Raw genomic sequence first — 25,563 nt, forward strand, 5'->3', positions numbered from 1 at the left:
TCAATCAAATAAGTGAGATAAACATACATCACAAATTTGCTTCACTAGGAAAAAAAAGTCGCCTGCGCGCTATTTTCCTTCAAAAGTATTATTAATTAATATTATGTGGTTGTACAATAATTTTTAATTGTGTATCAACACTCGACAACTCCATGATTCAAATGGATGTATGTATTAAAATATACAAAAAAAACACTAAATATACCACCTACACATCAATTTTACCGCGTACATCATTTTGGAAAACACTACTGTGGAGCGTCACACTGCCTTTATCCTTAGCGATATGTAGGGGGGGGCGCCAAAGATCCTAGTCTGGGGGCCCGCTTCAGGATGTGAGGGCCATGACCTCGGCAGAGGCATGGTCTAAGACTCTAAAAAGATCGTGACTAAGCGATGCGCGGATTGTGCAAATGGCGCGAGAACGAAATATAATTTGTCATAAAAATTCAACATGCGTCATTTTTATGTTATGTTTATTATTATATTCGTAATAACTATAGTATATCCATTGGCATGTTTTATTTTTCAAGTACATGCGGAACGTTTTTTAGTCATCTTTACACTATTTAAGAATATATTCCTCCGACCCCATCACAAAACAAATTGACGTGCAAACAGGTCGATTATCGCTCTCCGATCGCGGCCGAAATTTCGTGCCACATACAGTTGAAAATTATTTGTCGTTTCACTTATGTACGCTCTTAAATGTTAAATATTATTCACTGTTAACAAATTATTGTTATCGGTGGAAAGGCGTCAGCAAGAAAACGAAACAAAACAATATGTAATATTATAATAGAATATTATATCAGTGGCGAAGGGTGGGCTGTTAAAATCCAACATAAACAGTGCACTCAAAACATTGTAAGTTTGTATACATTGAAATAAGACAACAATATGTACAAAGTGTTTGTTAGTTTTTAAAAATTCAATTAAACCTTGCGTAATCCAACTCATAGTAGATAGTAGTCAAAAAATATTCGTATATCTATAAAATCTCTAAAATGATGCCTTTAAACAGTACATCGTTTTAGATATTTTACAGATAGAAGAATATTTTTATAGATTCTGGTTTGGTTCAGGCAGGGCTTAATGAATTTTATAAACTAACCAGCACCATCTGTAATATGTATTCATAACAAATAAATATGACTGAAAAAGTGTACACAATTTTTGTCGGATCGCCTATAACAAACTTAAACTATTATGGTTTGATTTAGGCAGGTTTAAATTGAATTTGAAAAATTAACCAGCACCATCTGCAATTTGCATTTTTAATTCGATGAAAACAAATACGCATGACTGAGAAAGTTTAATATGCACCATTTATATCGAATCTGAACAGCCTACCTCCACCCCTCGTCACTGATAGGTATAATTGTAATTTCAAACCAATCATGAGCAGTTAGTTTCGTCCCTTTAATCAAGTGATTTCTAACGTTTTTTGTTAAATTAGGTCCATGCAATATATTTTTATCAAATCTGTGACAACTAACTGACTGATATATGCACCAACCATGTATGCATTTATTAAATCATACACGATTAAATTTTAATAAATGCTTAGGAGTTTAATATGTTTTTTTTTCTTTTATTTTGTTAACTGTCAATTCCTGGTGGAACTGCATTGTATTGTTGTTTTTATTTAATAAAACGCAATTTTTTATAGTACTTATTCCACTTTTAATTAATATATTAGGACCGGTTTCGTCCGCCTCAAAAAAAATTGCGTTTTATTAAATAAAAACAACAATAGTTTAATATGTACATATTATAAAACAATTAGTGATCATCAAATGTCAAATATCGTTATCACAATCACTGGATGCAAAGATTAGAACAACCGCCGAACAGTAGTTGAGCATCAGATGACATGTTGCCAACTATTATTCAGAAAAATATGCCAGATAGGGTAAGAAAATAAGCTAGATGGCAGAAAAAATTCTAGATTTTCTAATAATTCATAAAGTGTCAAGGTAAAAATCATCATTTTTTTTTAAATGTCAAAACTATTAACAGTATACAAGAACAAAGACGGAATAAGAATTTCTTGTTTTACAACACTATTACAATAAGTCACTAAATCAATGCAGATAAGAAGTTTAGTCATAATTTTGTATGTACATTTATTTTATTTAAGTATAAGATAAATTAGACACGAAAGTTCAGAATGAAGATTTTTATGCAAAGTTAGTTATACTATTCTAGGCTGTCTGCGATGTCGGAAACGCTAGATTTAACGCCACACGCCTGATGCGAATTTTGCAAGCTAGATGCATATTCAAAAATGCTAGATCTGGCAAGAAAAATGCCAAGTTGGGAAGCTGATCCAGAGACACTGTCTTATGATACAAAATATGATTTTGACAAAGTCTGTACAAAAATCATTATTTTGTAACCTCAAGTACGAACTCCATAGTAATAAGTTGTGATAGATATAGAAATTTATATCTGATTGTCTTATCAAATAATCATAATATTTTAGTAAAAATAACTGCGAATAAATATTTTACAGGTAGGTAGGTTAACAATTGCACTTTAAAATGATGAAAACTGTGTTGTTAAGTTAATACTTAACTTATAGCTAATACTTTGCATATTTTGATTCGTTTAATATATTTTACTATAAATCGAAAGTTGTAAGAAAACTGGGTTTAACACTATTTACACCTGAATTACAGGTTCTAAATAAATTCAACGTTATTATATTAGTATTTGAATAGCGTAACTAAATAGTCACTTTGTCATTTCAGATATTATTAATGGAAAAACGTCTTATCCATTTAAGTGACAACTCAATTATCTGGGTTGTGACAGTATTAGGTACTCTATGACTGGAAACATTCATTTTTCAACATATAATATAATGTAACATACCATTTTACTTGAGCACTAACGGTTAGTACGCCATATTTCATGTATACATAACAGTGACGATGACGGTGGTACTGAACGATTATATAACGTTTACACGGAAGTGTAAACAATCACATTATTTAAAAATGTGGTGTAAATAGATATTTATAAGGCCGTTTGTACTATTTATTGAAATTAAAACACGTCTTGAAGTTAGCGGGTGCAGAACGATATCCCCCGGAGGCAGAAAACTCGAATAGCCGAAATCCCGGAGCCAAAATCCTGAACACCAAAAGCCAGAATGTTAGGATGTGAGCACATAATTTATATTTTCTTTAAAAATGGATATTTAAAATGCAATTACAATGCCATTTTGAGTAAAATTTTCTCTTCATATCGTTTACAGTGTAAACGGTATTGTCTTGAATCGAACACAAGATTCTTTGGTGTTAATTGATTTCGCAGAGTATTCTGGACACATTTCATTTGAAAAAATGTTTGCTCACAAGAATACGTATGTTGAAACAAATGCTGATAATAGAGAAAATGCATTTTTTTAAGCATGAAAATTTGTGTGGCAATGAAGCCCAGCATGATGATATTGCATTCATGTGATCGTGTTTTGTGTTTTCAAGATGCTGGTGAAGATCTTTAAATTTATTTGTCCATAGAACTGAACATTTGAATTCAATGTATTCTAATTTCAGATTATTTATTCGAAGATATTCGAAATATTTAAGCTCATTCTTGTTTAAATCCATCTTATCCGGTTTTATAATAAAGCTAAGCATTTGACAATACGTCTTTAAATCCTTAAATCTCGCGTTCCGTTGTCAATATATAGATAATTTTATAAAAATAATAATTTGAAAAAAAAAATCTTGGCGGGTACCTAATTCAAAATGTTGTATGTAGTGGGTAATTCAATTACCCGCGGGTAGTAGGTTGCCGACCACTGGTTTACACCTTTACTGAGAATGGCGATCTTTTAAATACGATCACTCGGTAAGATTTCTCTCTAATGTGTTATCATAAGTGTTAGTAGGTACTCACAGTAAACGGCAAGCGTAGCATTGGCGCTGGCGAATCCTGCAGAATTCCTCGCCATGCAGACGTATAAACCGGCGTCTGAAGGTTCGGCTCGCTGGATAAGCAATTGAGACTGTCCTGACACCGAGGACAGGGCTCCGAGGTCTGACCGTGCGCTTGGAAGATGCCCGCCCACCTTGGACCACGTCACTTCTGGTGGAGGGTCGCCTCCGATCTAAACAAATAAATAACCAATTGAATACAGTAAGAAGCTGGTGTTGGCAGGTCCACAGAGGTTGCTAGTCCTACTATTTTGAAATACATAATATATTTCATCTGTTAGTTTATTAGGTATTATTATCTTTTCAGGTTGTATTGCCTTTGGCTAATGCTTGGGTAGTAAATCTATTTCCATATTTTAAAAAAAAACTTAGGTACTAACCAATCATGATAATTGATAATGTCATCAGAATAAATTAAATCATAATATGGATACAAGTTATATGTAAAAGAAAGATTCTAAAACGACAAATTGAGATAGATGACTAATAAAAGTTAAAATAGTAATATGTTTGGTTTATTTCCTTTTCCTACTTGGTCTCAACTGAAATCTGCATAATACACGATTCTTTGTTTAAATTACCTCTAATGCCAATTCAAATTTAGAATTTTCACGACAGATAAAGTTTCGATTATAATATGTAAAATTATTAGGATTTGATTTTAATTTCTTTTGTTTGACTTAGCTGTCAGATTTTTTTATTATTTTGATATGTTGTATGCATAAGTATACCAATTTTTTAATATTTAAGAATGTAATTATTATTGTTTTCTAGTGGGAATCCGAGTTGACTTCGGCTAGTATTTTATAAAAATATGGTCTTCTACTTCATAATCTACATTACCATAGTGGCAGGGCATAGATCACTAACCTGGCATCTGAACTCTGCCGACTGTCCAACCAAGACGGCGACTCCTGTCGGTCGAAGGATGAAATGTGGTCTTTGGAGTACGGAGAGCTGGGCTGGCTTCGATTCGCGAGAGCCGACCACGCTGTGAGCTTTGCATCGGTACGCCCCAGCGTCAGATGTCCTCACATCAGCTATCATCAAGTTGCCCCCATCCACCAAACTCATCCTAGAAGACGAAGAAAACTTGTTATAACTACTAATGAAGGACACGTAATATTGTATAGGTACATAAATAATTAGATCATATTAATTATTAGTTATTTAGGTATCATATTTGGGTAGTTCACAATAATTATTATGGATCAAGCCCATCAAAATGGTTCCTGAGATATTTGGACCTAAAGTTAAAACTTCTTTTTTAAAATTCCGGAATGGTTTCACTGTATATACTTACCAGATTGTGATAGTACATACACGGATCAATTTAACTAAATAGTCGAAACATAAAGTATATTCAGGCTTTATTAATATTAGCAAATTAATGTTAGCAAATACCTCTTTATATTTACTGCTGAATGAACTGTCAAAATGGACATGATTCACATTCAATAATATTGATATTACGATGTCTTATCAATACTAGTATTGCCATTTATGCGGAAAATTGTAGAGCTACGATTGTGATATTATAAAAATATATTTTATCTAGCCACTGAAACAAAAAAAAAACGATTTTTATGAAAATTGGACTTGATCCATAATTATTGTGAAACACCCATTTCATTGTGATGTCATAATGTAGGTAACACATTATATTACGAGAGTACACATTATAATAAATTTATTATAAATATTGTTTATTATAAATACTTTTTATTATAAATATTATATTATAAGTAGGTCCTATAATAGGTATTAGATAATAGGTATTAAGTAGTAGTTACTAAGCATTGGTGACTAGAAGCAAAAGTTAAATACTTAAAATGTAGATTTTAGTAAAATAATGTTTATTATTCATTTCACACCTACCGACATTGTTGAGCAAATCATTGTAAAATTAATTTTATTTATATGTTATAGTTTCCTCCATTCATTGCCAATACAAGATTATTACAATAGGTGTTAAGAATTGGCTGAATAGCTCTGAAACAATCATTCAATCTTACCTGCTGTTCGCATCCATGTCGATATTCTGCCCATTCCTGGTCCACTGAACGGACGGTTCAGGGTGTCCTTTCGGAGGGCTACATTCCAGGAGAGCCGTCTCTCCGGCCGCGACGCGCGTATCGTGAGGTTGCGCCCGGAAATCCATTTGAAGAACTGCAAAGAGAAGGAGATAATATAAGATTAATAAATTATGCAACATATCGTCGCTTAAGAAACAACACCGCGGAAGTCAATTAATTAAAATTTTCAGGGGAAACAAAAAACGTCTCAAAAAATTGAAAATTGATACCTTTAACTTATTTTTTTTTGTGTTTAGTTAAAAAAAACATTTTTAGTATTATTAATAACCATGTCCTTGCTTTTTCGTACAAGGTGGTTGTTAGTAATTTTAAACAATCACAAGCACCCAGGCTTTGAGAAAAACACATAAATGTTTTTGTCATGACCGGGAATCGAACCCAGAACACTCGGGTGGAAGGCCAGCGCCTTACCCACTGCACCACGAGAGCCGCCTAGATTAGACTTTGGGTTACAATAGTTATAATATGCAAGACGCATGATTGTCATTCAATTCTTTCTCATTCACTTAAACAGTCATACAAAGGAGCAATAAAATTGGGAGTCGTTTCTTTTGGCATTTCCCAGTGGTTAAGCTACAACATACGGCCGTAGCCATAAATTGACAAACTATAAGTGAAGTAGGGAGTAAGATCATGTTAACGCGCGTGTTTGAACATGTACCTTTTAAAAAAAGATTTATTTTTATTTTTAATAATACGCAGTATTACCAATTTACCAATAGGTACCTATATATTTTTAAACAATCGACTATTTGTGTATATGTGTTTACATTTTACAATATGTGTGTTTGATCTATAATAGCAAGCTTGACTTGGGCATATGGATAACAACCATATTATAATTTAAAGGCTTTTATTATAATCTCTATTTTCGGTGAAAATAGTAATTTGTATATTATTAGATTGTAATTTAGAAAAGTAAACTTATGAATAAAAAAAAAAATCTATTTAGAATTCGGTGTTTACAAAAAAAAACAAAGATTTGACAAATATGGATATTTTAATAAAATACTTGGTAATGAACCGCACACCGAAATACAGCCAATACTCGAAATAAAGGAACAGCTGTCTTTGCATAGCGCTTTTTCAAATATTATATTGGTCATCGTCGACGGGAGAATGTGGAGATTTCAGGGAAAGCAAAGCATAAGAATAACGTCAGCGCACTGAAGCGACCGAGTGAATGAGCTTACTGGTAACAGAATTCACTAATCATATAGTCATAATCATCAGCCATGAGGGAACCATTGAAAGGAAAAGAATATGTGGAGTGCTACTGAAATTTAGCTAGTAAGAGCAATAAATTCTTAAAATGTAGCTACTATTGAAAATCTAGTCTGTTTTGCTGACATTCCTAACCTAACATAGATTTTGTTATTTATTTTAACACACCACAAATTAATGTCAGTATGGCCAATCAAAAACCACAAAAATGCTCAAGACTTAGTTTCCAGTTGGTATTTCTGTGAAAACTGCATCGTTTGTGTCAATATTTACATTTCTTTGATGGCTGCGGCCAGTAGGCCATCTTGACTGACTTCGTATGTGCTAATTCCGTCGATTGATGCTTTTACATCACGCGCGAAACAGACGATTGATTCACTCGTTCATGAGTCATGTCATGAAACACTCGATAAAATATTTGTTTACTTACATAAGCTAAAATAAAATTGTAACCATACCATTAACACGGAATTCCAATCTAACTAACAGACTCTAATAATAATTACCCTAAATTAATAATCAAACTTTTCAGTGTTTCCCAAAGTGTGGTACGCGTACCCCTGGGGTACGGGATGAGTTTGATGGAGGTACGCGCTGCACCGGGCTTTGGCTGCGCCTGGTGCAACAAGCATTAATACGACGTCAATACAACATCGATGCTAGAAGGTTTATCGCATACGGAAGAAGAGTAATTTATCGTTAGCTTCAGACGGATTCTTGAAAAATAAATAATAATATAATACATGTGTTATCCAGTTTTAACAGAGAACATCCTGAAATACATCTTGCCTTTTCCAATTTCATATCTATGTAAAGTTGCTTTTTCAGCATTTGTAGACATTAAGTCAAAATAAAGGAACAGGCTTTTGGATGTAGAACCGCAACTTAGATTAAAATTAACAACCAGGGAACCAAATTATGATGATCTGTCTCAACATAAACAATTTCATCCTTCTCATTGATTATAATGAATGTTATGTATAATATAACTTTTATTTACTTATATGTTATTAAGAATAAATTTTATTTTTCGTTTATTATTATTTTGTTTATGTACTTAGGAAAAAAAATATATATTTTGTTTGTTATTATTGGGTACACAGATGTCGAAAGTTTGGGAAACACCGGTTTATAGTATAGATATGAAAAACTTTAATATATATTATCAACAGTCAATTATTATTCTCAGTGGGATTTTTGTAGAAGGTAGTTTAGGTGTGATCAGTAATTACTCGGGAACGCTATTCTTACTGTTGACCTACCTACTGGTCTTTTTCATGCATTGCAACAATAAATAATCACTTATGCTGCCCTCTTAAAATAAATAGTCCTAACTCCATATTAATTATGTGATTAGGAGATAAATGGCACTAAAGTTTTAGACATAAAACTGGCCATTGGCATTTCTGCAGACATTAATAAATAATTAAACTTTTTATTATGTACCACTTAAAATAAAACACAATATATACCTTTTAATTAACTTACACAGTGGCCAGGGCCGAGTTCGTCCGATTAGGAGCTTTAAAAAGCTATCTACTATTTTTCTTGGGTTGCTAACCAAAATTATTACCATAATCTGGGTCACGGCTCAAAAAGGATAAAAAACCCCTGGATTAGGAAGACACTGTATACAGATGTTTATAATTATAATATTAATTTGATTGTTAAAAAATAGTGAAAAAATAGCGACTAAAATAGGTGTAATGCGTTCGTTGACGGTTTTCCTCTTACTATTACATATTATTATTTTTAAAGATATATGCATTTATAATCTAAATGTTGTTTAATAAGGTTTATCAGTTGTATAAGAATTTCTGGTGTTACTTACTGTATTTTTAATTTAATAAAAAAAAGCCATAAAAACGCGATTAACAAGTCCCTAGTTAAAGTAGCAAGTATAGGTATTATCAAAATATCCAGTACATTTCTACATTGCAAAAAAAATAATTATTTTTTAAAGCTTTAAAAACTTTTCAATACATTAAGAATACACCCCTCCCCCTGCCCTCACCAACCTAGGCGAGAATTCTTATTTCTCGAGAAAACATCAACGAGATTGCTCAAATTGTCAATAGATTGAGATGTCTAAGAAAATCTGATTTTTCTGTTAAAAAGGCTGTCGACTACTAAAAGAATTGATTTCGTGTTAAATGAAGATTTCTCGAGAAATCAAACGACCAATCCCGATTTCTCGAGAAAACAAACATTCTTGATTTCGAGAATTATCAAACCTTGATAAATGAAAAAAAGTCGAGAAATCACAAGCTCTAGTATCGCATAATATGCTTCAAACAGACCTCGTATTTGCTAGGACCGGCCCAGTTGGTGTAGTCTAGCGAAGCAACATACAACATACAAGAAAAAAAATTGAAATCTATATTTTTTTTTTTTACAAAAATGTAAATTAAAGAAAATAGGTATACTTCCTACGTTAGCAAATATACTTAGCATTCCTTTTCTGCCACGATCCGCGCCGATGTGGTTTTTATTGTACAGTCGTGAAGCATGTTATGTGGTTTACATGAATATGTAACCCACTATCTTAATAAAAAGATCTTGTAGAATTATAATACATAATGTCTGAATCAGTTGAAAATCTAAACATTGCTTCGCAAACAAGCAGGTAGGTAGGTATATAATATTTTAACTACTTCCGTTATGAAATCGCGGCCGCGTATGGAAATAAAATATAACCGATTGGCCCCACGCTCAATGTAGGAGGAAATAGATCAAAAGAACGAAATATAAGCCACTTCCAGATAAACACGGTCAGTAAAAATATTTTATAACCGGGAAGTAGCTGGTACATTTCATAAATTTCCATGAGAAATATTTTCACATAAAAATTCTCGAATACTTGCGAAAACGTAAGACTTTTATGATTTATTTTATTGCTCGCGAATGCTTTCTGTGGAATTTCAGCGATTTCGTAATTACTTCATTTCTTAAGTAAACATGATTTTTTGTGCTTATGATAATATTGTACCATCAATCACTACATTTTCATGGAAGATTTCCTTATGACATTTAACTCTTGACAATCAAAATTGTATGGAATTATTAATTATTATACTTGATTCTAGTATGATATTCTTAATAAACAATTTCTTTTATTCAACGAATAAGATTCAATATTTCAGAATGAAACATTCTATATACTAAATATACATAATTTGAAAACATCTCATGCATATACACACTAGAAAAAATCGTTCTGTAGAAAAAAACGAGACACCCGAGGGACTTGAACCTGTATCTGCTGGATTCGCGCCAGTATGTTATAACGCAATTCGATAATCATTTCATGTAACAACTACTAGTTAAAAGTCTCACGGTGGTAACTCCAATCGAAACCCACATTGATGACCCACATAGAACCGCATAGTACTTATATGATTTTTAATGAACTTATTGTTTTCCATCATTTATATAAAAAACCTAGCTTCGCCAAAAGATGTACAATATGTATAATATAATATAACTACGTAATAAAATTATTAATGCGGTCTACTTAAAATGACGGTGAGTGATTTATGGTTTAAATTTTAATTCAGCGACGCGGAGACATAGCCAGTCTCGAAAAACAAAAGAATTATAAAAAGGGGATTTTCTCTTTTCATAATTATTAGGATTTATTAAAACGGAAAGGCGGCAAGTTGGTTCGGTCTGCGGAAGTGACGTCAGACGGGCCCGCCTAAGACAATGGCGGGGTGCGCGCGCAATTAAGAGCGCCGGAAGTTTTCAACGGGAAACGGAAGGGGAAGTCCAGGAGGAGAGGAAGCGGCGCAGCAGCGCTAGCGGAGCATGGTGTTAGTACACCAGATTCGCTTCGCTTTTTTTAATCGAAAACATTTACACATTACGCAGATTATAATCACTGTGAATGGTTAAATTTACATTTGACTTCTTCTTTACATTACTTTACATACTTTACATTAGAGATTCTCAAGTAAGTTAGGTACATTTGGCGAATAACATATACACCAATTCACTGTGGCATCATGACCAGTCTGGATTTATCGATTGCTGAATGAAAGCTTCTCTAAACTGAGTTTAGTGCGTAAGGGTTCTGGGTTCGGTTGCCGGTAAGGTCACAATATACTCGTATTTATGTAATTTTCTCGAAGTCTGGGTGTTTGTGATTGTTTCACTCCTATTACTAACTACACTACTGTCATTGAGCCTTATAGCCTGCTGTAATATAAGGCACAGATTCGGTTTCTGGTGAGTTCACAACACATCCAAGTGATTTTATCAAAGACTGGGTGTTTCTATGATTGTTTCACTGCTAATATTTAACTTAACTTAATTTATTCACTGCTAATAACTGTATTTAGGCTTCATGGGCTGTAAAAATATTTATTGAGATATGCCGACTGAAATATGCTTTAAATAACTACAATGATTAAAGATAACATACCTTTTCACATGATTTCACAAAAATTATGAATGTATTAAGACGGTACTTCAGTGAAACGGCAAATAATTTTCAACTATAGGTGCGACGAAATTTTGGACTCGCTGGCAATCGGAGAGCCAACGTCGAGCTGTGAACATGTCAATTTGTTTCGTGATGACGACGGGGGTATTAATTCTTAAGTCGTGTAAAGATGACTAAAAAACGTTACCCATTTACTTGAAAAAGAAAACATGTCAATGAATATATTATTATTGTTACTAATAGAACAATAAACAGAACATTAAATGGACGCATGTTTATATGACAAATTATATTTCGTTCGGCACGCGTCATTTGCACAATCCGCGCATCGCATAGCCACGATCTTTTTAGACCATGCCTCAACTGAGGTATAGCCTTAAGTTTAACAAGAACTAGGGTTACATTGGGTCAAGGCTGCCAACCGTACAAGTGTCATAGACACAGAACAACCCAATATTTTTTCAGTAAAGTCCATTATCATGTTTTTCAGTACAATTTAAATATTTTGTTGATCAAGCGGCCTCTAGCTCTATATTTATGATTTTTCCTACTTCTTGGATACCACCAAATGACTAGATTTTTTAAGGTAGTATATTTTTCGTGCTACATTAAGTGCTGCATATTTCGAATTGAGATTTTTAGTAAACTCTATTATGTCGCATATCGCTCATGAGAAAACAATACCTCGTATGCCACAAAACACGAGATGAAGAAAACTCTCTCTAGCAGTGGCGCACCCAGGGGTGGGGGGGCAAGGGGCCCTGGCACCCCCCAAACATGAAAATTATCGGAATGATTTTAAACATTGAAATTGAAAGCCGATAAACTATACCTTTGGGCTTAGACAAATAAAAACAAGACAAAAAAATGATTTGTAATTCTTCAGCACCCTTTTTAGAAAAAAATCTTAAAATTTAATTTCTAACACAAAAATTTCGAAACACTAATGTTTAATTTTTTATAAACAATAAAGTTTTTTTAGAAACCCAATCCCTAATGGAACTGTCAAAAAATTCTCGGTGTCCACCCAAATTTCGGTTTGGTATAGGTCATGGCTGGGGAGGGCTGACAGGGCTTTAGCCTGGGGGCCCGGCGTGTCGGGTTGTCCAGATAAGTGAGATAAACACACATCATAAATTAGCTTTATTAGTAAAAAAGTTGCCTGCGGCGCTATTATACTTCATGGCTATAAACATTTTCAATTTTATAATTGTGCAATATATTTTTTGATTATTATGTGTCGATACTCGACTGCTCCATTATTAAAGTAGATGTATTAAAAATCGCCAATAATTCACTGTATGAGTACCCTTAATTTAAACTAAAACACAATTTGAAAAACGTTAATGTAGTGTTTCACATTGCCTTTAATCTTAGCGGTAGGTAGGGGGCCCGCCAAATATCCTAGCCTGAGGGCCCGTTTCAGGATGTGGGGACCATGGTGTAGGTACACCGAGTGCAATAGACAAAAGGCCGATAAACGAGAAATTAGGCTGTGAAGAAGACAAAGAGCCTATGGGACTAATTTACATGCTCCCCCTTGGGCCCCCTCCCAATATTAAATCCTGGGTGCGCCACTGCTCTCTAGTCACTATCAAGGCATATAAATTTTTCATTTTTTGTGTTTCACTATTAAGATTAATAGTAGAATACGAAAAATACGTGATAAATTTGATGGAATCACAGAGATAATATAGATTTTTTTTTTAAATCTCATGCACAAATAGTGTTATGTGGCATACCCAACTATGAATTCTATTTTCATCCTGCACACCACTCTGTGATACTTCAAGTTTCTAGATCTCTCTTCTATTAGGCTCCATGTTTCCACGTGATAGTACACACCGGTTAAACACTTAACGGTAGTCACAGAACACAGAATGCAGTGAAAAGCTACATTAAAAAAAATATTTATGCGGCTAAAATAACTCCAACTCAGCTTCATTCTGCAAATTTATAAACATGAAAATTAATAACCGATATTTCGCCTGCCGCGTTGTTTTTGAACTTATTAAATCCGCATACTTTGCGGAAATGCTAACATTACATTGCTCCCTCTCAGTAGGTTGAACTCTACCTCCAGTCTTCCTGCTAGTAACTGTCTACAACAGGCGTGTCTAACATATCGATCGCGGGATAGATTTTGGTCGATCGCCTCACAATAAGAATTACATATGAAAAAGCGTGTCGGTATATTAAATTGCAGTACATAAATATTTATTTTATTAAAATTTTGAAGGGAAACATTAACCAGTAGGTACTATTTTTATTTCCTTAATAAACTTCCGTGAAAGTTGTTTTCGTCGTATCTCACTGTCCATCGCAGGTGTGTGAGAAAGAAAAGATGTGGATCCCCGCGAACTGAGGTGCAGTCACCTTACCATCGTGCAGTAGATTTTTGTACAGCAGAGAAATAATAGTTTGTGTATTATTATCAATGAGTGCCTAAAAGACGTCCAAAACATTATTTTCATGTCGAATACCAAATTGAGTACGTTTTTGTGATTGTAAAAGACTAGTGTTGTCGTTTAACTTGAAACTATAATAAGTTTGTTCAATAATATGAGAGTGTGGTAGATCACAACTAGTTGTGATACTGAATAGTAGATTGAAGTTGGACATGCCTGGTCTCCAACATCAAAGATATTGACGAACATCATGATTACATTTGGCATCGTGTTATCAAACAAGGTGTTATGTGCACCAAGTTCAGACCACATTATATTAAAGCATAATATGGCGTCGTAATAACCACACGTCCATGCAGTCGCTTCCGTGAGGGTTCGCTTCACTTCCGTGTTAGTTCGCCATTTTGCGATCACGTGGCGTCGGTGTAATTTTATTTCCACAGGGCAACCCTCTCATTAAAAAGGTGGCAATTATTTCGCTAGCGGGGTGCAAAATATCACGCGAGCGCCAATGACGTGTTGCAGATAAAGGATGAGAAGGGTTAGGTACACGAGCAGATATTAAAAAAATAATATAAATATATTTTATATTTCTGTATTTTAATAATTAATGGTTCCCAGGGACGCGTTTCAGATAACACGTTTTATATACAAACAAAAGGTAGGTATAATAACAATACTAACCTATTAAATAGAACCTTATGTAGGCAATAAATAGCCAGCGTAAAGCTTATTGCTTAGACCCGTTTCAGACGGGACATCGGTGTCGCGCTCGATATAATAGAGGAGGCCTTTGTATTCGAATAAAGGTCCCTTTGTATTATGTTTATAAAGGCCCCAGAGCTAATGAGTCAACGCATAAAACTGGCTGCGGTAATAAAACAAGTGTATCGGCGGCTTGAGAATGTAGCGGCCGACGGAAAAGTGTACCGGACACGCGTTGACTCATTAGCTCTAAGGCGTTCATAAACACAATACAAAGACCCCTTTATTCGAATACAAAGACCTCCTATATTATATCGAGCGCGACACCGGTGTCCCGTCTGAAACGGGCCTTACAGGCGACTTGACTGGGAGAACAGTGAAATCGCCATTAATGGAGAATAAACTAATGAATAATGAGGTAGACAAGAGTACGCGATATAATTGAGGTTTTTTTTAAATTATTAATAACCATGTCCTTGCTTTTTCGTACAAGCTGGTTGTTAGTAATTTTAAACAATCACAAACACCCAGGCTTTGAGAAAATCACATAAATATTGTGTTCTCACCCGGATCGAACCCAGAACTCTCGGGTGGAAGGCCAGCGCATTACTCACTGCACCACGAAAGCCGCCCTATATAATAGAGGTTGCCAAGCAGATTAAATGGGAATGGAGTGGATATGTCAGTATGCGAGTGGACAACCTGTTGGACCAAAGCGACCAGAGACACCCTAAAATCCGCCAGATCGATGTACTCATAAAGTTTGGTGGATGTACTTGTTTGTGCAAACGAATAACTAGGGACCGATAAGAGTGGAATGAGCTAGGAGGGGTCTTCATCCACCAGTGGATCGATCCCAGCTGAGTATAATTATGACATATCAATACTTGTTGATTGTTTATTCATAGAAATGATTTTCATTAAAACGTCAATACTTTAAAGCAGTGCTCCGCAACCGGTGCGTCGCGAGACAATGCTAAGTGTGACGTGGTGCATTGTCCTACTAACTACTATTAAACCTATATATATTATTTGTATTAGCTCCGATAAATTAAAAGGATTCAAAAATAAACTCGAACGTTGGCAGAAAGGAGTTAAAACACTGATCTCTACAAATGTATCAAAGAACCTACCAGACGACGACTAAAAACAGGCAAATGAGTTTAGATCTGGCTGAAAAACATTTAACACTGCTGCAAAAGAATTTTGATCATTACTTTCATACAATAAATAAGGAGTAACACAATTGGATTCGACATCTTCTTGCAACGACGCCGAAAATTCTATAAAAGCGCTATCTCTACAAATTCAAGAGGATTTTTTTTAAATTGAGGAATGACGGAACACTAAAACTGAACTTCGTCGATGTTCCATTGTATGTTTTCTGGATTTAGATTCCTCGGATTTCTGACAAGGCTATTGCAGTTCAGCTGCCATTTTTACGACATAATATCTATATAAGCAAAGTTTTTCAACTCAAGTTCTAATTAAAGATGATAAGCAGTCGTATTTCAGGTTGCTCTTTCAAATATCAAGCCAAATATTTATGTTCCTTGAAACAAGCTTAGATATCACATTAATTAGTTATTATGATATAATAATTATAATATGTTGATTCAATAAGTAAATAAATATATTATATTGACAAAACAGATACATAGAAATATGTAAATTTAGTTTTTCCTCGTATGTTATGTAATATTTATGTAATTATCAAATAAAAAACATAAATAAATGTAATTTTGTTGTATAATTTTTTTAACTTGTGCTGTGGAATTCTAGGAAGCTTTTGGTCTGCCGTAGGTGGGAAAAGGTTGCGGAGCACTGCTTTAAAGAATAGTCGAAAGTTGGATAGTAAAGCTCTTTACTGGGATAATAACTACTTAGGTATATAATTTTTGAGTTAATTAAAATATTTTTGTCTGTAGGTAGATCTGATAGGTAGACTGTGATTTATGAAATATATATTGGCCAATATTCGTTATAGTATCGAAACAGACCATACATTAATGATATATACTTATAAATAATAAAAAAATATAAACCCATGTATTCAAAATTAATTTTAAATGTACCCCGTTTAATGTACGACACTGGCGATAGTTGAGCATAGAATATCACGCGAGCGCATAATGCAATACGAAAACAAACAAGCCGGGGTGGATTTGAACCCCAAATTTCAGTCATCATACGGTCAAATTAAGTTATTAACTCTAAATAATCACAATAAACAGCCTATGCAAACCATCATATTAAATATCCTATTTTAGTGAAATGGAGCTTTAGTTTACCTTTTACGGGTAACTTTGACGATATTATAATAAACGGATTCAATTTAGTTAAACGTCTAATTGTAACAGAGCAAAAAGGATCAAAAGGGTTGATAGAATAGTTGTTGGCATTAGTGTTGTGAGTTCATATACCTACTTAATATATAATAATATGCACTAACTACTAACTAATAAGCAACAATTGATCCGGTTGTGAATTAGTTATGGTTAAAGATCATGATTTATCATGATGCTGTCTATCGCGTGGTTTTCATTTTTAATACAATTACTTTTTTTTAGAAAATATTTAGTGTTTGTGAAGTTTCTCATTATTAGCAAGTACCTACATTGTTATGTCATGAAATGAAAGGCAGTATTTTTTTGCTGTTGACTGTTGTACTTAACTTATTTTGTAAATCATTCCACTATTTAAGGTTCTGGGTAGGATTCAGTATTTATCAATACCGAAATACCGGTTATAAAAATCCAAAATACTGAACTTTTCGGTATTAAGAAACCACGCTCGTTCACGTTTTTGAAAACGAATTGAATATTATTTCTTCGTTACTTTGTACTGTACTGCCTATTAAATTTAGTGTATAAGTTATGTGCTGCTAAAATGCAAACATATTGACTAAATCCAAAAAAGATAAAATAATAAAAAAACTAAATCCACCAAATATACACATTTATAAAATTGTCGCGATAAATTAACACAATATTATTATATCGCCATTTAAAACATCCGTGACAAATGTTCAATAATTATTATTCTATAATAATATTATTGATGACTGTACAAGCTTTAAATAGAAGAAGCTTTTCCTGCAGTAGCACTTATTTGTTAAAATTATCAATAAATTCAAATTATTTGTAAAAATTACCAGTTCTACAATATTTTGGTCAATAGATATTCAATTCAATTTATTCATTTTTACATATTGTGGACATTACAAATTATAAGTTTAAGACGTTCACAACATGACATTAAAAAAAAAAAGAGATATATAGTATGATATTAAACAGTAGAAATATTTACATACAAAAATATTAATTATATAGGTACATCGAAATACACCGAATGAGTTAAGCAGACCCTATTTTAAAAATTTATAAAATAACGTCCACCTATACTCATCCTCACGTAGGTGGAATATATCAACACCCGAAGCAATTTCGTTGAACATAGTTATCGCCCTCCCAATTGGCATTACCAGTGGCAGGTTGGTTCTGCACCTTGGGAGAATAAACAACTGATGTTCTCTATTTCTAAGATAGTTATCATAAATGTCATCAAAATAAATAATATAGGTACGTAGGTTTTTGCTATAAAATAATGTTTTTGTTAGAAAAAGATTTAAATAGCCATATTTACTGTAAGTACTTCTGTTTTTAGTTTTTTATGTTTAAACGAATACCGGTATTCGATAAAAATACCAAAAACCCGTATCGATATTTTCATTCGGTATTGCAATTCCTAGTCCTGAGATCATATCTCTGCTGGGCCTAAATTATATGGTTTAAGTATTATGTTAATATTATAATTTTATAATGCATACCTATTCGTTTTTGATTTAAGATTTTTTATTTTATTAAAGTTGATATCAACCTTCCACTTTTGACAAAGTATATTTTCCGTAAAGTTTTTCCCCGTCATAACACTAATGTTACTAGCGTGCAAAAATAATGAGTTTCAAGATGAGAATAATACAAAAACTTTTGCGTTAGGTAACTAAACTCCCCCTCTTAATTAACAAACCAGTTGTCGAATTCACACGTGAAACCTGCGTTCTCCTTGCAAATTGACACGTCACAAAATTGCAAACGGAGTGGGTATTAAAAACGTAATTATCAGTATCCCAAAACAACCCTCACTTTTATCCCCAGTTAGGGGGTGGGAAAAGAACAAATCAATGAAGAGTAGCGATGCAGTTTTTTTATGTAAGTATGTTATTCTTTGAATGATACCGAGTATGAACAGTTAAACTTTTTAAATAAACATTTTTAAATTGAGGGACGATGACTGCTGTCCGTGTGATGGCTACTAACACGTCTCGTGTAGCCTGTCATCAACGACTGCCCAATATTAGAAAAGGAGCGATGGACTCTCAGAACTGTGTAGGCAAAATACTCACAAAATATTAAACAACAAAATAGCACAAGACCACTTATACAAAATATCTAATGCCAGCAATAAAAAAAAATAAAAATAAATGGAGGAACATAATTTACCCCAGGATACAGAATTTACATAAGACTGTGATCGAGCAAATTTTTAATAATATACTAACAGAAATTCAATATGAAAATATCTCTTTGAACCACATTTTACGAAAAAGTATGGGCATGGTTCGTAATAAATTAATTTAAAAAAAACAGTTAAATTAATCAATTTAATGCTATTGAAGATTATGTAAAATATTACTGGATAATAAATCATTACATTTACCGAGTAAGTTTTAGTACCAGGCATTTTTTGAGTGAACATGTGTAGATAATATGTCTTGAGAATGGCCTCTGCGACGAGCCCGAAACGTCGAGGAAAGAAGATAGACTTGTACACACGGTGAAACCACAAGAATCTATAAATACGATAACAAATAACGGTGACGCAAACATCTTTCGATCTAGCGATGAACAGCTGACCTGAAGCTATAACTACGGGTGCCATTTCGGTTACATTATTAGGATCCGTTATAGTTATAGATAGTGTTTATGTTGTCCACGTCAAAATTGCAGTACAATCGTATCTGATCACCAACGACTTGGACGTTGAGCCACTTACGGAGGTTGCGTAGTCAAGAGAAGCTTATTCTGCCCACTAACTTTCCCTGCGTTATGACCCGTAATAAATGAGGCGGTCAGAGCAGAAGTGGCGTAACCCACAAATAATTAAATTGGATGCCTCTGGAACTGGATCCTCTTCCAATTGTTAACTCCGTTTCGACATTTTTTTAGGTTACGCCACTTCTGCTCCGACCGCCTCAAATCATATTTCAAATTACGAAAAATATTGCTGAATAATGGAGCCTTTTAAGTTTGGTAGTAGCTATAACTCTTAGAGTATTTGCCGATCTTATAACTTTGGCATTTTTAATGTGATCATTGTCCAGGCTTTGACTCCGTAAATCAGTACGGGTGTAATGTATTTTTAAAAACTTTAAATAAAAGCAAGAATGAAACAAATTCAATTACTTATGAAAAATAACTCCTCTTTTACTTTTCCCATATAAACTTTTACATAAATCATTTTTAAGCTTTTGTGAATTCTAACTTAATTAATGATTTTCTGTTTATTATGACATAATGTAGGTATATTTGTACAGTTTTAGATACAGAGTAATTGAAATTTATCGTTAACACGTGATACATTGGGACGCTATTACATATAAGTATAATATATTATATTGCAAATATTAGAAATCTATTTCCCAAAAAGGTTGGACGGCTATCATAACTTAAATAAAATGTTGTTCATTTGTATGAGAATTTTGCCGACAAATGTACATTTTATTAAGGCTATGTTATCAACTAAGACAAATAAGATTAACTTGATTTATTTCCAAACTCCATCAACCGAAAAAGCGTATTAATATAACATAATATGTCAAGGTTTCCTTAAACAAATGGAGTCCGTAAGTATGCTCTCTCGGAATAAATTTAATAGAAAAGAAAATTTATCGCGGCTTTCCTTGAATTTTCCAGATGAAATCTTCCCAAGCGCGGCCGTTTTGGCAGCGGCTCCGTTCAAATTCTCTCTTTCTGTATCAGATTTTCTATTTTATGGCCCGGCCCTGCGAGATAAGTAAATTTTTTTGGCAAACAATATTGAAATCTGAATAAATGGCCGGAATTTATCGCCCAGAAGAAATGTATTGAAATATTCCCTGATGGCTTTATCTGCTAACAGCCGAAACGTTTTCCGAGAGGAGGGCGGATAATATTAAATGTGTAAATAAAACACTCGACCATAAAATCTTTTAATTTGTCTTAAAATATAACCAAAGAATTTTTAATACCAGCAATCTAAATTTGAAGGTTTATTATTTGGTATATATGTACATACATATTTTTAAGTAGATGTACAATCCGGCGACATAACAGGCGATGAACATGGGTTCAAGTCCAATCAATTTGTTTTAAGCTAATCTTAAAGTTTTGTTTCGAATTAATATATTTTACAGTTTGCTCCAAAATAAATATTAAATGAAGTAAGTTGCAATCTTATGTCGTGTTTATGCGTGAATAAAAAATATAAACACCTACTATGTAAATATTAATAAACACAGAGAAGGCTCAATAAATATAATATTAAAAACTCTAGTGGTTAACCTAGGAACACCGATAAGATTAATTATATAGAAATGTGAAACTCAGTCGCTATGGAACAAGGCTTCGAAGTCGGATTAGATTTATTACTTAATGACGACCATACCATAAAACGCAAGAATCGCAAACAGTATCATCAAGTATTGAATGCGTTTTGAATGAGTTTCGTTTACGTGACAAAATGTAATGCTATTATACAGGGAGACAACATATTAGTATTCTTTATCACGTTTTTAAGTTTATCTCAATTTTCCACACTCGTGATTGTAATCATGAAAAATAGCCTCACCCAGAAGGCAATCCACTTCCCGTTATTTTTGTGTTCCCTTCCCGGGAACTAAGAAGCTTTATCGGAGTTCATCAATTCAAAAAATATATAGTTGTATAGTACAATTATTAATAATATAATACTTATTTTATTATAAACAAAGTTCTTGTTTCTTCTTATGGCCTAAGGTGGATTACTACTCGTCCACTCTACTCAGTCTAGTCACGTTATCGCTACCATTCCGGTCTTTCTGGACACCAACTTGCCATCAAATTTAAGGTCTTTTCGTACTCCGTCTTCTATCGCGTCATTTAAGTACAGGATTATTTTAAACAAAATACACAGAGTAAATCCTAAATTGTGCAGATCCTTTATACTAGTTTATACACTCGTAAAGCCGCGAAAGGAAAGAATAGATTACACGTCGAAAGTTTCAAAATATATGAGTTTTTCTCAGCTGGCAAGTCAGATGCATTCTGAACGTCCCTAAATAAAATGATGTACATTCTCGATGCAACGATTTATTCGAGTAAATCGCCGTTGGCAGGTGTAATCGAGCGAAAGAATAAAGTGACATAGAAACGTCCCGGCTAATGAAATTAGGGAGCTCTCTCTTCATTTTTATACAATGGGGTCCGACGCTAACATTAGCAGACCATGCACATGGATTATATTTATAGTCATAAGCTTTTGAATTAAGTAAGTGAAATATTTTATTTCTTATTACCAGTAGAATGAATGACTAATATAATACGTAATTATCAATATAGTACATATGAAATTAATTATTTTAACATCAGATTAGATTAAATAAACAGATTGACCGTTATATAGAAATAGGTACGTCTGGATCCTTTGCCAGATAATTAATGCAAATTCTAAAAATCAACATGGTGAACGCATGGTGTTTTAATATAGTAGTTTAATGTTTTCAAAAAGAGGAAATCGTCACGTCATGTCAATGGATAGAATTTACGGTACCTTTAATTAATTACAGATGGCCTAGGCCTACAGAACAGATAATAAATAGAATACCGATTGGCTATATTCAATACGCCACATCTTGAAGCAGGGTTTTGAATGTGTGAGTGTCCTAAGAAAATGAAGCACGCATTATGCACGTGTAATAGTGTGTGTAATACACCAACATTACATGAGCGTAAATGCATAAACCGAGGGCAGTTTTTAGTATTCGACGTAAAACGTATTCTTAACACGTGTGTAAGTTTAACCCGGATTCTTCCTTACTCGAGTCGGTTACCTGCTATCGCCTTACCCGTTATGTATTTCAGTTCCCATTATTTCTGAGTTCCCTGCCTAGGCCCTAGACTTTCCTATAGCAAGACAAAATGTCTTATAGCAGATATTCTTTTTTGTCATTTGGGCATCAAGCAGCCTTCTCTGTGGCATCGCTTCATCCCCCTCGGCATGGAGCGGTACCTAGGGCATATGTATGAAGAATATCAGTTGCATTATTGATTTGGTACATCTATTTGAAATGAGCTCTTCCTCGTTCTTTCCGACCTTCTACCAGACTAAATACAACGATTTTTTTTATGTTGCCATCCTCTACAGTCTACCGGCTATATAAACTCAAAAATGAATTCGCTGATGATTTACTCGTTCGCCTGTTTGGCCGTCTCAACTCTCAATAGCATTTGTTTTCCTCTTGCTTTAGCCGTCCAAGTCTTGCAGGTATATAATATACAAATTAGGAAGACAGGTGATCTTACTAGACGCATTTGAGTTGTTATAGTAATACTTTCGCTTTTTCAACTACTGCTACAGATAATAATCCAACTATTACATTTATTATATACATTTTGATATCACTGTTTCCAACTTATTAGTCATACGAATTTTATAAACCTAATGTCTTTATAATTAAAAATGAATGGTTACCAAAATTCAGTGCACTATTATTAATAATATGCTATATTATTTATCTTAAATTAAAATATTATAACTTGTGTGACACCCCCGTATGGTCCCCATTTGGGGATGTCTTTGTGTATCTGGAGAGGCCCGAATCGGTATCAAATCCTACAAATAGTAAAGCGCTGATTACGAAAATAAATAATAATAATAGAGCCGAGCCGGCAATGCCGTAGATTATGACCGTTGAAATATTGCAACGTCGCCATTTTTCGACAACGCTTTCGTTGAAAGCGAAACACAAGATGGCGGGCAGAACGCTGCCAACAGCCAAATCGCAAGCGCGTACATTTCGTCCTCCGTAAAATAAATTATTAAAAATGTAACTATTATATAATATTAACTTAAATATACCTTGCCGTTTCCAAAACAATTCTGGTGTGTTATTTGTTCACCTCCACATCCCGAATACAGACGAAAAACCATTCTAAAAATAAAAGTGACGGCATGTTTTTCACTTACCAAAATGGAGGGAATTGGCACTTGTAATAATGATGTGTATATGGATAATAACCGGATTAAGAGTTATTTTAATAAGTAGTACATTTTACTACATCAAAAGTTTGACAACATTGCCGAAAAATACGTGGTAAGTATTGACTATTGTCATATAAGATACCAGTAGAAAATTGAATATAAAAAATCAAGGCTTTTCTATATACTACAGGCTAGGCTCCACAATCCACTGACTTATATTCCAATCTAATATATTGGGGGTTCAATAGATTGAGATGTTTATGGTATTTAAGCGAATATTCTATAGAAAAAAGAGAAAGTCATCGATATTATTGTTTCGCAGGAGGACATTAGAAACGGGAGGCGTATAATGTATTGATTCGATTAATCATATTACGGGTTGGAAGAGATAAAACGCGTAGAAAGAATATTTTCGGAATATAATAAATATTAAAACACAATAAGACGAAGTGAAATATTTCGCATCGACGGATATATCTACAAGATAGCAAAATAAAATATGTACAGAAAAAAACACTATTAATAATATTACGCATCATTTGAAGTAAAAAATGGACGCCTCGCCAAAGAATCTAAATCAGACTCGAAAAGAAATAGAAGATTACAGTAATGTTCTTTAGTTATTTTTTGTACTGTTTTTTTTCTGAAGATTTTGTTGAAAAATGTCTATGGCAGTGAACAAAATACATTATTTAAATATTCGTACTTATTCTTCAGTAAACATGTTTAACGAATCGTGGATTTACATTAGAATTTGTTAACAGTACAATTTTCTCCAAAGAATCAAGAATGAATAGAGAATTTTTTTTTACAAAATAGATCAGGTTAGTTTTTTTGTTATTTATAAACCGGTTTATATTTTCATAAGAATGTGTTTTTATTATCGTTGAATAAGTGCACAATAATTTTTAATTGATATCAATTTAGATACTAAGTATAATATAAAAAAACGATTAAATTGTTTTTTTTACATTATTAGATAATCGGATTAATTTTGACATTCTTAGAGCAACGTTTACATTCACATACATACACTACATTTCATCATAAAACATATCTCTTGATAATGGCCTCTGCAACGAGCCCGAAACGTCGAGTAAAGAAGGAAGAAGGAGACACGGTGAAAACCCAAGAATATACTACGATACAAAACAACCGTGAAAGCCTCAAACATTATAGTACCTATAACGTTAATCATATTAATTATTAATGTGTGAAATTTAATGCTACTGAATTCGCACGTCGTTAATTTTTCCACTGGCTATACAAATCTCCATCACAGATATTGCCAATGAGAATATTTTTAGGAGAAATCGTTTTGACCATTTGGTCGATTATAAGGACCACGCCTGGTTCAAAAATCACATTGCAACACCAATATTATGTGAATTTGCAATCTCGATCCACGTCTTCAGATACGTTTAATCTTACACTCGTCTATTGTAGACGCTTATAGA

General features: G+C 33.4%; 1 protein-coding gene across 1 annotated transcript in view; it reads right to left on the reverse strand.

Moving 5' to 3' along the window:
• robo1 (roundabout guidance receptor 1) overlaps positions 1 to 25,563 on the reverse strand; it is an 824,247-nt gene that overhangs the window by 66,374 nt on the left and 732,310 nt on the right. Inside the window, exons 4-6 of the mRNA XM_085956945.1 lie at positions 5,977 to 6,119; positions 4,821 to 5,042; positions 3,913 to 4,123 (exon numbers count right to left, since the gene is read on the reverse strand). Coding sequence (XP_085813071.1) covers positions 3,913 to 4,123; positions 4,821 to 5,042; positions 5,977 to 6,119 — 576 coding nt within the window. The remainder of the gene's footprint in view (positions 1 to 3,912; positions 4,124 to 4,820; positions 5,043 to 5,976; positions 6,120 to 25,563) is intronic.

The sequence above is a fragment of the Rhyacophila brunnea genome, unplaced genomic scaffold (genome assembly GCF_057557595.1).
Source record: "Rhyacophila brunnea isolate RB1 unplaced genomic scaffold, BYU_Rbru_1.0 scaffold_6, whole genome shotgun sequence".
Lineage (NCBI taxonomy): Eukaryota > Metazoa > Arthropoda > Insecta > Trichoptera > Rhyacophilidae > Rhyacophila > Rhyacophila brunnea.